The sequence below is a fragment of the Brienomyrus brachyistius genome, unplaced genomic scaffold (assembly GCF_023856365.1).
Source record: "Brienomyrus brachyistius isolate T26 unplaced genomic scaffold, BBRACH_0.4 scaffold35, whole genome shotgun sequence".
Taxonomy (NCBI): domain Eukaryota; kingdom Metazoa; phylum Chordata; class Actinopteri; order Osteoglossiformes; family Mormyridae; genus Brienomyrus; species Brienomyrus brachyistius.
In genome coordinates, this window is record NW_026042310.1 from 3,278,396 (window position 1) to 3,291,558 (window position 13,163).

Consider the following 13,163-nt stretch of genomic DNA (forward strand, 5'->3'; position numbering starts at 1 on the left):
GTATGTTTGAGGCGATTGTGCTGTTTAACATCCCCCCCCACTGCTCTATCATCAACGGGGGGGGGGGGCATCCAAGATTTTTTGGGGGCATCATGTGGTTCTGTGGGCTAAGCCTCTGTGCCGGTGTTTGGAGGGTCGCGGGTTCGAGCCTGGCTTCAGCAGAATACTCACACGCCTGTGGGCCCTTGAGCGAGGCCCTTAACCCCCCCAGCTCCATGGGGGCCGCTGCAGATGGCTGCCTGTCACTGCCTTGCTTACTGTCACCTACATGTGTGTCATGTAGATTAATAATGTGTCATTACTATTATTATTATTATTATTGATAACATAATAGCCTGAGGTATCATCATGCAGGGAGTCTGATCACTTCTGAACTGGGCTCACAGGAACTATATGTGGACTGTGACGAGCCCACAGCAGTCGTGTTCAGTCCCCGTGATCACACCGCATTCACACACACAGACATGCTGTCTCTCAGTAATGAGCAGCGGCTAGCGTGGGACACCTCTTTTCCTCCATATTAATAAGAAACGTCTAGAGTACGTGCCGAGAGCTTGTGGTCGGTGGGCCGGCCGGCCCTAAAAGGCTGTAATTATGGGATGTTGTCCGACTCCTGTGGTGTCATTTACCACTAATGGCAGGACATGGATGCTGTTCTGACTTTAGCGGAGTGCTTGTGTGCCCATACACACACGGGGGGGGGGGGGGTGTGTTACCCCTGTGTCTCACCACTGGCATAGGACTGTCCTCCCTCCCTCTCTCTCTCTCTCTCTCTCTCTCTCTCTCTCTCCCTCTCCCCAGTGATAATCGTTTCGTCCGACCTTTGGCCGTGTTCCGGTCTCTGCCTAGCATGCCTGTGTGTGGCCTGTTCCTGGGCCATGTTCCCTGTACTGTGCGTTCCCACTCTCCCTGTTCCCGGGCCCCCAGGATTTCGGGCTAAATGCGGTTTTGTCTCCAGACCTGTCTCCGGTGAAATTTTTTTCTTTATCACCGATACCTGGCTATGAGTCATTAAGTCCTGGACACGTGTCCCCAGCTGACGTACTGCTCGTGGTCTTCGCCGCTGACGCCTTTAAGGATCTCGGTCCCATTTCCTTGTGGCCCCCTCCCACTGCTGAACCGGGGATCGATGCCGGTGCCCCCCCCCCCCCCCCCCCCGACCTTTCCAAAGGGCAGCTGCGATCTGCCGTGGGTGCTGTGAGCCGGCCTGGACAAAGGCAGCCCGCTGGGGTTTAGCATTAGCATTGTGCGCTGTAAGAATGGCTTCTTTCAGGACCCGTCTCTCTCTCTCTGCCTCGCCGGTGCGTTTGACCTTCCTGAGCCCCAAGGCGCCGCGTTCTCCACCCCTTTCTTTTGACACCTGCTCTCCCACTTCACGCACCACGTCGAATAATCTCGCCGTAGCCGAATAAAACCTTAATTACAGGTTACGCCTGGCATTCCGGCCTCTCAGAGCTGCCCTTCCCCTCTCTGTCTGCCCAGTTTTAATCGTCTGTCTGCATGTTTATCACTCTAACATCCACGCCCTGTCCCTCCCTTTCCTGTCTCTCTCATTCCCTCTTTATCCTCTCTGTCTGTCCCTCCTTGTCCTCTCACTCTCTCTATCCCTCCTTTCTCCTCTTTCTTTCCCTCCCTATCCTCTGTCTATCCCTCCATACCCTATCTCGTCTATCCCTCCTTATTCTGTCTCTATCTGTCCCTCACTATCCTGCCTCTCTCTCTTATCCCTCCCTATCCTCTCTCTATCCCTCATTATCCTGTCTGTCCATATCCTATTTTTCTATATTGCTCCCTATCCTCTCTCATCTGTCTATCCCTCCTTGTCCTCTCATCTGTCTATCCCTCCTTGTCCTCTCTCTATCCCTAATTGTCCTCTCTCTATCACTCCTTGTCCTCTCTCTCTATCACTCCTTGTCCTCTCTCTGTCTATCCCTCCTTATTCTGTCTCTCTCTTCCTCTATCTATCCCTCACTCTCCTGCCTCTCTCTTTCTCCCTCTCTATCCTTCCCTTTTCCCTATTTCTGTCTGTCCCTCGCTCTCCTGTCTCCTCACCCCATCTCTACCTCCCTCTCTCCCTGGCATGTCGTAATCCCAGCTAAAGGCTGACTTCCCAGTGCCCTATCCTATACCCCCCCCCCCCCCCCGAGCTGTGCACCCTTTTGGAGCTCTGCAATCTCATGTAGCCCCCGTGTGGCTTCCTGAGAGCCAGCCACCTGCTCCCTGTCCTCCTTCATCCCTCCATCTTCTTCTGTCATTTGTATTTATTCCTCTTGCTTTCAGCCGCTCACTGTATCAGCTCGGTTGCCATTAGATTGGGGGGGGATGTCCATGCCCATCCTGCCCCCCCCCGCCCCCGCCCCATCTCTCTCCGCCCTTCATCTCACGTTGTTCTCCCCTGACCCACTGTCAGATAAGGGTATGAATATTCCTATTTGGAAACATAAACAACTGCCGACTGTGGTCTGCCACAAAGCCAGGTAAAAATGCTTTAATTCGAGGGGACTCTGTGGTGCATCGTGGGTAAACATGTCACCTTCGTCAAATTGGCGTGCAATTCCACCTTTAATTAAGGGAGAGGGCTAATTGCTGTTGGCTGGCTGCCCTGGTGATGGACGCTGTTAGCTCACCGTGAAGACCTCTCCCTCACGGCACTTTATCATCCAGGAAGAGAGAGTGAATGTAACACAGAAAGGAGGAAGTTGAGTCTGATGGAGAGGGAGAGAGAGAGAGAGAGGGAGAGAGAGAGGGAGAGAGGGAAGTGGAAAACAGCGTAGCTTAAAGAGGTCACCGCTAAACATCTGGCAATATTCTGGAGACGATGCGCCGTTTGTAAATATAGCAGCGAGAGGATGAGATGGAGAAACGTGTTCCTTGTGTGAGATGTTGCCACCTCGGAGAAGAGCTTCCTCCTCAAAGTAATGCGATTATATCCCCTGTTTCTGACACTGACATCCAGGGAGAAAATGAGGCTTATATTAAAGGGAGCCCGTTTCCCCGGCGTCTGCTGCTAAGTGTGTTAACACCTGAGGATGCTCTTAAGACAGGCGCCTTTTAAGATTTACAGAGTGGAGAGACAGAATTGTGGACATGTGGAGAGTGAGTGAGTGACTGAGTGACTGAGTGAGTGAGTGAGTGAGTGAGTGAGTGAGTGGGACAGGCAGACAGACAGACAGACAGACAGACAGACAGGCAGGCAGACAGGCAGGCAGACAGACAGACAGACAGACAGACAGACAGACAGGCAGATACAGGCAGACAGACAGACAGGCAGACAGGCAGATACAGGCAGATACAGGCAGACAGGCAGATACAGGCAGACAGGCAGATACAGGCAGACAGACAGGCAGATACAGGCAGACAGACAGGCAGATAGATAGACAGACAGACAGGCAGATAGATAGACAGACAGAAAGACAGATAGATAGACAGGCAGACAGATACAGGCAGACAGATACAGACAGACAGATACAGACAGACAGACAGGCAGATAGATAGACAGGCAGACAGACAGACAGTCAGAATGTTATTATTCTTGAAAGGGGCACCAACACCCCCCAGCCTCGTGACCTGTTGGTCTCGGGGTTTTTCTGAATTCATTGAGACACCCCCTGAATTTAATTTAAGCAATATTGCTATTCTGTAAGAACGCAGTGTTTTAAAATCTAAGTGAGTCACATATTAGGCTTTGAAGGAAGTGTCTTGTTCATCAGTGACCTGTTTCAGGCTGTGCTGAGCCCAGAAACAGGTGGCAGAGCCTCTGGTTCGGCCCGTGGGGGAAATGTTACCCTTCTGATTCCGGATGTTTCCGGAAAGGCCGACAGACGGAGACGTGCCACTTGCTGTGGGACTTTGGGAGTGATGCTCAGGACCTTCTACATGCAGAATGAGATGTGCTGTGTGTTCAGATTAGATTAGATAAACTTTATTGATCCCAGGAGGGAATTCAAAACACCTTTTGAAAGAGGCAAGGGCCAGTGTGTTGCTCAGCAGGTTGGAATGCTCTGTCTGTGATCGGAAGGTCGCTGGCTCCAATCCCAGGGTCGGCGGAATGATTTCACCATTGGGCCCTTGAGCAACGACCCTTAACCCAAAAAAAGATCGCTTTGCAAAAAAACATTTGCTAAACTAAATAAATTGTTAAGATGTAAGAGAAGTGAACAGAGCCAGAGGGTTATCGGGGCAGCGGTGAGTGGCGTGAGGGGAGGGTGGAATCGATTTGGCACGGTGTTCCTTTTTACGCCCCTCTGTTGAGCACAGGTGCGACAGGTTAATGGGATGCGGTCCCACCCAGTGCTGGGAGTCAGGGCGACCCAAAAGGCAGTGTGAGGAACGAGAGAGAGAGAAAGTGCATGGTGAAGTAGTGTGGCTTTTGGCTCAGTGGGTCAAGACAGTATGCTTGTGATCGGAAGGTTGTTGGTTCAAGTCCCAGGGTCAGCAGAGCGGTTTCATTATTGGGTCCCTGAGCAAGGCCCTTAGCCCTAATTGCTCCAGGGACTGGCTGACCCTATATTCTCAACAAATGTATGTCGCTTTGCATACAATTGTCTACTAAATAGAGAAGTTATAAATGAGCACAGCCCGTCATGCCTGCGATCTCCCTCACATGTCAGGCTGAGTCGTGTCTTTGCTGAAGGTCAGGCAGGAAGCTGTACCTGCCCCTAGGGGGAGCTGTCTATTGACGCCCAGAAACCAGGGCAAACTGGCATCTAGGCTTCTTTTCTTTCTAGAAGGTTACATCACCTCTGTCTGGATTTGACAGATGAGGCATCAGAGATGGTGGTCCTGCTGGCAGGGGGGGGGGCCGTTTAAGTTCTCAGCTTTCATTTTGATCGGTTTTATCTGCTGAGAATGATGGAGCTGAGGAGGGGAGGAGGGGTGGGGGCGGGAGTTAGAGTCTGCGTTCGAATTCATTCAGATCGAGGGACGAACATCTGTTAGACGGAATGACAAAAGGCCTCTGCTCAGTGGACGGAACGTCAGCTATGGAGCTGTAACTGCTCAGTATCATCAGTTGGCTGGAATTGTCTGATAACAATGTCTTGTAATTCATGATCCTCGGTTGCTGCATGGAATGACATCGCCGCTCTATATTCCTGGTCTCGCATCCGTTTCCACTCCATGGTTCTATTTCCTGTTTCTAGTTGGCTTCTCTAAATTTCCCACAATGCATTTCTAAGTGTGCATGCATGTGCTCTGCGATGGACAGCTGAACCCCAGCCCTGGGCTGCCTGAGCTGGGCTCCAGGCCTCTGCGGGCTTGACCAGAACAAGCAGTGAGAAGCCTGATTGCTACTGTATGTCAAACAGATCGATCATGTTTATTACTTTTATAGCTGGCCTGTGTGGAGGACGTAACCGAACATAATTTTATCACACTTACATTTGTGTTGCCATTTATTATACGGACCTTCTGTTCTTCTGCTGTGCACTAGTCCAGTCAGTTTGTACAAATGCAGCAGCCAAGAAGAAAATGCAACATATGTACAAAGAACGTTAAGGAGCTGTGATTTGCAGTCACACTATGGGAAAGCAAAAATGTCATCTCAGTATCTGCAGTATGGGAATGCTTGGTGTGTGAATTAGAGTTATAGGTGGTGTGGAAGGAAAGCAGAGAGATTACAGTGTAGAATGTGCACGGATGTGGAATATGTGGATTAGAAAATAGATGTGTGGAACTGAATGGTGAAGATGTGTGGATTAGAATGTAGAAGATGTGTGGATTAGAATGTAGATCTGCTAATTAGAATGTGTAGCAAAGAATGTAGAAGATGTGTGGATTGGAATGTAGATCTGCGAATTAGAATGTGTAGTAAAGAATGTAGAAGACATGTAGATTAGAATGTAGAAAATGTGTGTATTAGAATGTAGAAAATGTGTGGATTGGAATGTAGAAGATGTGCGGATTGGAATGTAGATCTGTGAATTAGAATATGTAGTAAAGAATGTAGAAGATGTGTGGATTAGAATGTAGAAAATGTGTGGATTGGAATGTAGAAGATGTGCGGATTGGAATGTAGATCTGTGAATTAGAATGTGTAGTAAAGAATGTAGAAGACATGTAGATTAGAATGTAGAAAATGTGTGGATTAGAATGTAGAAAATGTGTGGATTGGAATGTAGAAGATGTGCGGATTGGAATGTAGATCTGTGAATTAGAATGTGTAGTAAAGAATGTAGAAGACATGTAGATTAGAATGTAGAAAATGTGTGGATTAGAATGTAGAAAATGTGTGGATTGGAATGTAGAAGATGTGCGGATTGGAATGTAGATCTGTGAATTAGAATGTGTAGTAAAGAATGTAGAAGACATGTAGATTAGAATGTAGAAAATGTGTGGATTAGAATGTAGAAAATGTGTGGATTGGAATGTAGAAGATGTGCGGATTGGAATGTAGATCTGTGAATTAGAATATGTAGTAAAGAATGTAGAAGATGTGTGGATTAGAATGTAGAAAATGTGTGGATTGGAATGTAGAAGATGTGCGGATTGGAATGTAGATCTGTGAATTAGAATGTGTAGTAAAGAATGTAGAAGACATGTAGATTAGAATGTAGAAAATGTGTGTATTAGAATGTAGAAAATGTGTGGATTGGAATGTAGATCTGTGAATTAGAATATGTAGTAAAGAATGTAGAAGATGTGTGGATTGGAATGTAGATCTGTGAATTAGAATGTGTAGTAAAGAATGTAGAAGACATGTAGATTAGAATGTAGAAAATGTGTGGATTAGAATGTAGAAAATGTGTGGATTGGAATGTAGAAGATGTGCGGATTGGAATGTAGATCTGTGAATTAGAATATGTAGTAAAGAATGTAGAAGATGTGTGGATTAGAATGTAGAAAATGTGTGGATTGGAATGTAGAAGATGTGCGGATTGGAATGTAGATCTGTGAATTAGAATGTGTAGTAAAGAATGTAGAAGACATGTAGATTAGAATGTAGAAAATGTGTGTATTAGAATGTAGAAAATGTGTGGATTGGAATGTAGATCTGTGAATTAGAATATGTAGTAAAGAATGTAGAAGATGTGTGGATTGGAATGTGAAGGTGCATTTGGAATGGTCCTGTTTGTTCTCCGGCTAGCCCCCTCCCCTCAGTCTCAGCGTGCTCCCCACTGTCGCTTTGAGGATCTCTGCCTCTCTGTATCCTCTCGTTGCTGTCACTTTCAATAAGTGGAGGAATAAGCTGCTCTCTTGTCACGGATGCGCCGTAAATTGAGATTTTTGCTCGTCCGTGTTTGCCCCCCCCCCCCACATATGTACGGGTGCCCCCTACCCCCCCCCCCCCCCATCCCCATTGCAGTCGAGCGCCTCTAGGCTGCCATTCAATTTCAAGGAGGATTAATGAGGACTCGTTCCACGTAACCGGCAGCGTTCTCAGGTATAAGCTGGATCCCAAACAGACCCTGAATACACACCGCGCTCCAATAACAGTACGTACCAGTCAAATAAGTTCATAAGATTTATTGACATTTTTTAAGGACCGGCTTTAAAATGTCATTTTTTAAAGCTTTCAGGCTGATTTGGATGGTTGGGATTTTCATCCTGGTTCACTGGCGTCCTGCTGTTTGCACCACCACCCCTGAAGTGGGGGGGGGAAGGGGGAGGGGCTCAGGCGTGTGGACGCTGGGTGCTGTGGCCCGTCTGCGGCTGTGTGAAGCGCAGTGCCGCCTTGAGGCTGGAGGTTTGGAGAAGGTGTGAGGTTCTGGGTTGGACTGGCTTGAATCTGATCCGGAATCTGCCCCCTTTCACTCGGATACTGCCCGCCCCCCCCCACCGAACCTCGCTGAAATAGCGTGACCCCAGAGCAAAAAGGGAGAAGGACACAGGATTGGCTTCTCGCTTTAGGTCTTGGTGTTGCAGTTGTGGCTGTGCGTTTATGGGGGTCATCGTCTGAAGCGTCAACACCCAGAATCTCTGCCTGGTCGTGCTTCTTATTCTCTGATATCTCCTCAGTGATGTTGGTGTGATTCTGCCTCTTTGAATTTCATGGTGGGGGGGTTGGGTGAGCAAGCCCCGTTCTGGAGGCACCTTCTCTTCCCGTTCTCCTCCGGACATTCCTGCTATATCCGGGCTGCCTCCCGCGCCTCCTGCCCGTCAGTGAAGCCCTCAGCGAATCGCCTGGGTTCAGCCTTTCCCGGCTGTTTGATTCTCTCGTCCGTGCGGATTGGTCGTGGGGCTGAGAGAGTGGGGGGGGGGAGGCGGGAGTGACTGGCAGAAGGAAGTTTGTGGGAGCCACGGTCGCTTTCCGCGTTGGGGAGTGAGATCTGAAACACACACACAAACACACACACATACACACAGGTTTGCTCCTCTACTTACGAACTGAGTTGCAACTTGAAATGTTCGTAAGTCGTTATTTAACATCATTTTAAGGGTTTACGCAAGTACAAAGAACTAGGATGCTGGGAGTACGCACGGTACGCTGCTGCGCGGCGGGAGTAGCGGCCAGAAGTCATGCTAGGCGGAATTGGCGCGCAGAAAAAAATTTGTTGCAGACAGGAAACGGGCGCCCAGTGAACACAATTTGGACTTATAGTCTTCGTTCGTATGTCTGAAAGAGCGTCTGTACATCTTTGTGGGGACTCTCCATTCATTCCTATGGGGGAAACGCTAATCTCAATATGACAACCTTAAACCCCCACCCTGCCCTGACCTTAGCCATAAGTAACCAAACAAAACTTTTAGACTTTTTGGATTACATTCAGAAATCTTTTTGGGAACCTGAAAAATGGTCCCCACAACGTCTTAATAGCAGGTTTTTATGACATTGTGGGGGGACATTTGGTCCTCACAATGTCATATAAACTTAATCCACGCACGCACACACATGGCAGGAGCCACAGGGAGCCGGCCATGACTTCCCCCCCCCCCCCCCCCCCCGTAAAGAGTCTCTGAAGAGCTGTGCAGCTGGTGGAGCCTTGGAGGGCAATTAGACAGGGAGATGGGGTGGGGGTGCAGGAGGTTTAACTCTAAATGCCTCTTTTTAGGTCCTGGCCCATTTGTACCCCATTCGGCTCATTTGCTGACCCGCTCCTGCGTGAACGTCATTAGGTTTCAAGCACGCGGCGGGAGGGGGGCGTTTCCGTCAGTCCACATCTGAACTTCATGCTGAGTGACCTGCAGTGAAGCCAGAGCATACCTAACGCGCCTAGAGCCCCCACCCCACGCGTTTGTCGGCGTGTCACAAGTGGATCTCTGGAAGGTTCTCTGGGGGTCTGCGATCGTCGGCTCTGCTGTCGCACTCTCCCTGTTCCCTGTCCTGCTCACATTCCCCACCCCCCCCCGGCCCTGCCGTTCGTCGTAGGTGCCGGGGGGGGGGGGCGGCATGCCGGCGGCGAATTAAATCGGTATAAACAAAGACGCGGTGACAAGCGGCACCCGCCAGCCTGCTAATTCCTCTTGGCTCGGGCCCAAATCCAGCGATTAGAGGGCGTTTAGAAGCAGCAGCGTGTTCCACGCACATCTCTGCCGTCAGACCGTACATTCAATTAGCCTCCTCTCCAGCGCTGGACCAAGAACTGGAAGGGGAGCCCTTGAACTGCCTGCATGCGCTGGGTCCTGAGAGAACTTGCGCATTTACAGTCACTTCACAGATACTTCTATCCAAAGTAGCGTGCATGTTTTTTGAGAAAACGGGGGTCGGCAAGACCTTGGCACAGCTGAGGGCCTCGCTTAGGGGCCCAGTGGTGACATCACTCTGCGGACCCTGGGATTTGAACCGGCAACATTCCGATCACAGGCTCGGCATTGTAACCGGATGAGCCTCAGTATCGATCTGAACCGTTCTCCGCCATGAAAACCAAATTGAAACATTTTATTTTTTCCCTTCGAGGAAAAAAATAACCAGCTATTTAAATAAACCACGTCTCTGCGAGTGCTTTTGCCATCAGAGCTGAATCGGTCCTATCAGCCGTCTTTGTGGGGTGGGGGGGGTTAGCATCCGATTGGGGTGGTGGTTTTCCTAAATGTTCTAATTACGTTAATCGGTGGCTCTATCAGCCAGCTTCCCCCCCCCCAATCCTTCTATGGCACATTCTAACCCCCCCCCCCCCCCCCCCACTCTCTGCACACACACAGACAAAATGACACTTTGTGTTTTTTCCCCAGAGGGCTGCTAAGGACGAATGAAATTCTTAGGCAATTTGAGTGTCCGGGGTGGGTTTGCCAGAATGTGCCAGAGAGGGCTCGCTTCATGGCCGGTCCATTCCAGATTCCTCATACGGTTCAGGGACATTTTATTCACAGAGCCCATGTTCTGTACAGGGCCTAATAGCGTAATGGAAAGAACCTGTCAACCTGAAGGTGGCGCTGTGGAGGCATGGGCCAGGCTCCTTTCACACGTTCTGTGCATCCCCTGAGACGGCCGATGCCAATCACCGGCGGCCCTAAACGATCAATTACGCAATTAGAAGAAACGTTCCAGTTTTGCTGCATTTAAGGAGCCGTGATTCAGCCGTGAAATGGCGCAGCGATTTGGACAAATGCACGGCTACTTGCGGATCCGACAGTTGGCGCGTCTGGTGAATTATTCACCATTCGTTTTGGTTACCGGTTGCCGCTGGCTGACTCTTGGCCCGTGTTCATTTTACGTTTGGTCCTGGGCTGGAGGACGCACTTCACACCTTTTCAATTCGATCCGTCTCCCACCTCGCACCGTGTTTTGGGCCTGGGGGGGGGGGGGGGTGCCCCAGAAATCATGCCCACCCGTGGTTCATCGGTAGATTTACGCGGGTGGTCGTGGGTCGGTTTTACGGGAAATGCTGACCCGCTTCCACCGGGTGACCGGCACGTTTCCGGCTGAGTGGGAAGAATGTCGCTATGGCGATGGCAGTGCTGTGGCGTTCCGGTGGCGTTCCGCTTCCACCAGAGCCACGGGCCTCCCGTCCAATCAGAGCCGCCCGTGCTTCCGTTTTGCTGACGAGAGCGATGCGTCTGTCGGTGGGGGCTCAGAAGGGCGGGCAGCCCCCCCGGTCCCCCGTCCCACTTATCTAAGTAAACCACTAGGATTGATGCCCCCCCCCCCAAGCTGACCACATAAAAAGCTAGATCTGGGCTCCGTGTCGCTCCTGACAGGAGCTGCTGAATTGCTCTTTTAGATCACACACGCAGACCACTGCGAGTCTATGAAAGGAGACGCGGAGTCGCCGTGGCGACAGGAACCCTGACCCTCACACCCTCTCAGCTGACCACTACTCCAGGTCGATCGTGCGCTTCAGCCAAGCACTTCCAGACACTATTGAGAACAGCGCCCCCTGGTGCTCGTGATGCATCTCTGCAGATGCGACTCCATTAGCTGACGCGGGGGCCCTGTAATGCACCATGTGGGAAAGGAAAATACGAAAGGGCGTTCGATTGCGATGGGCGCCGAGCTGTGTAATAGCTGCTGTAATTATTACGGGATGGAATGTGGAAATGGCTTCGTCCGCCTTCATCACTGCAATCTTTGAGCTGCGAATTTCAGTCTCTTGTCCATTTTAAAGTTACACGCCAATTCCGACCGAACACTTCTGGTCTGCTTTCAGCGGAGTGGCCAGTAATTATTTGAAACACCTAACGTATTAATCGGCAGAAATACGTCCCAGTGCGTGACATAAGTACTTTTTTGATGAAATACTTTTAAAACTCAAATTGATTGTAATGAATGTAAATCCAGGAATACGGCAGTGACTAATCTAGTGTTTTAATGTGTTTTAATGCCAGCTTGATTAGTGACTGAAAACTGAATTTTATTTAAAGTAAATTACAGGTCTTCCATTTAGAGGGTGTAATTCTGCCGCCGTGGGGGCAAAAAAAAAGCGGATGTTTCCTGCATTTTTCACTTCTCCCTCCCGGATTAATTTTCGTTAAAAGGCGGAACATACGAGTATTTTAAAGATTCGTTTCAGACAATAGTAATATTAATGGGCCGCGCAGGGTCTGTTTGTGCTGGGAAGAGCTTTTATGATTAGGCCGCTTATTTATTAGGGTGTTTTATTATTAGAGCGATAAGTGAAAGGTGAGATGCCTTAGTCACTGACTGGTGGGTGTGTCAGGCCGGTGTGTGGCTAATCGAGTTAGCTTGTTGCGCTTGTGGTCCGGAAGGTCGTGGGTTCAAATCCCAGTATCGCTACAGTGATTTTGCTGTTGGCCCCCTGAGCAAGGCCCTTAATGCCTGATTTCTTCATGGGATTGGCGAATCTCTTTTCTTTGGGTGAAAGCGTCTGCTAAATCAATGTAAATGTGTGTCTGTGCTCTGTGCCGTGCGTGTATGTGCGTGTGCGCGTGACTGTACCCGCGTCTGTGAGGCTGACCCTCCCCCCACACCTGCTCTCTCTTGACAAATGGATCCTGACAGCTGATTTGCTGCTTGTCAGGGTTGGTCTGGGTGAGGCTGATAAGGTGTAGGTTGGGTCAGGTCGGGGGGATCCTGCAGCCGTGTGTTGGGGGGGGGGGTTCAAGGAGGATGCGGTTGCGGGCCAGAGCAAAGGCGTCTCCCCCAGGACTCACGCAGCCCCTCCCTGTGGTCACGCTGTCCTTTCTACATAATTAATTAGCAATTAAATTTTAAGCAGCCTGTGAATAATGAGCGAGCCGGTGAGGCCACACGAGCAGGGCCCCCGTGTCACGCGGGGGGGAGGGAAGCAGTCGGTGGGTGGGGCTCGCACCCTGGGCCAAAGCAGGTCGAGCTGGCAAAGGAACAGTGCCCGTTTCTGTTGCCATGGTGTTGGCCTGTTCCTCACTGGATGGCAGTGTGTGCACGCAGTGTCTGGCGTGATGTAACGTAACCCCACCTCTGTGCGTCGTGGGAGGTTCGGCGGGCTCTGGGAATCTCATCAGGTCTGTCTAGAGTCTGGCCTGGGGGTTCCTGTGATGCCCCTGGGTTCACTCTAAAATCATCTTCATGTGACATCATCTAGGTGACCATGTCCAGTTAATAACCACCCCCCCCCCTTGTCCCCAACCTACAGGATTCGGGTTTGTGACCTTCGAGAGCGAAGACGTTGTGGAAAAAGTGTGCGAGATTCATTTTCATGAGATCAATAACAAAATGGTAAGTCTTTCGGGGCTCGGAGCCCTTCGCTGTGGGTCTGGGGGAACCGACCCGGAAGGGTGTCTAGCTGTGTCATGTGATCAGTGATGCTGTCTGAGGGTAGACCATCCCTCCCTGCCCGGTAAAAATG

At 50.1% G+C, this 13,163-nt stretch overlaps 1 protein-coding gene across 5 annotated transcripts in view; it reads left to right on the top strand.

Annotated features, from left to right (window-relative positions):
- The window catches only part of LOC125721726 (RNA-binding protein Musashi homolog 2), a 69,810-nt gene that overhangs the window by 39,182 nt on the left and 17,465 nt on the right, over positions 1–13,163 (top strand). For all 5 annotated transcript variants that reach the window (XM_048997758.1, XM_048997760.1, XM_048997759.1 and 2 more), the window contains exon 8: positions 12,951–13,033. In XM_048997758.1, the coding sequence (XP_048853715.1) occupies positions 12,951–13,033 (83 nt within the window). The remainder of the gene's footprint in view (positions 1–12,950; positions 13,034–13,163) is intronic.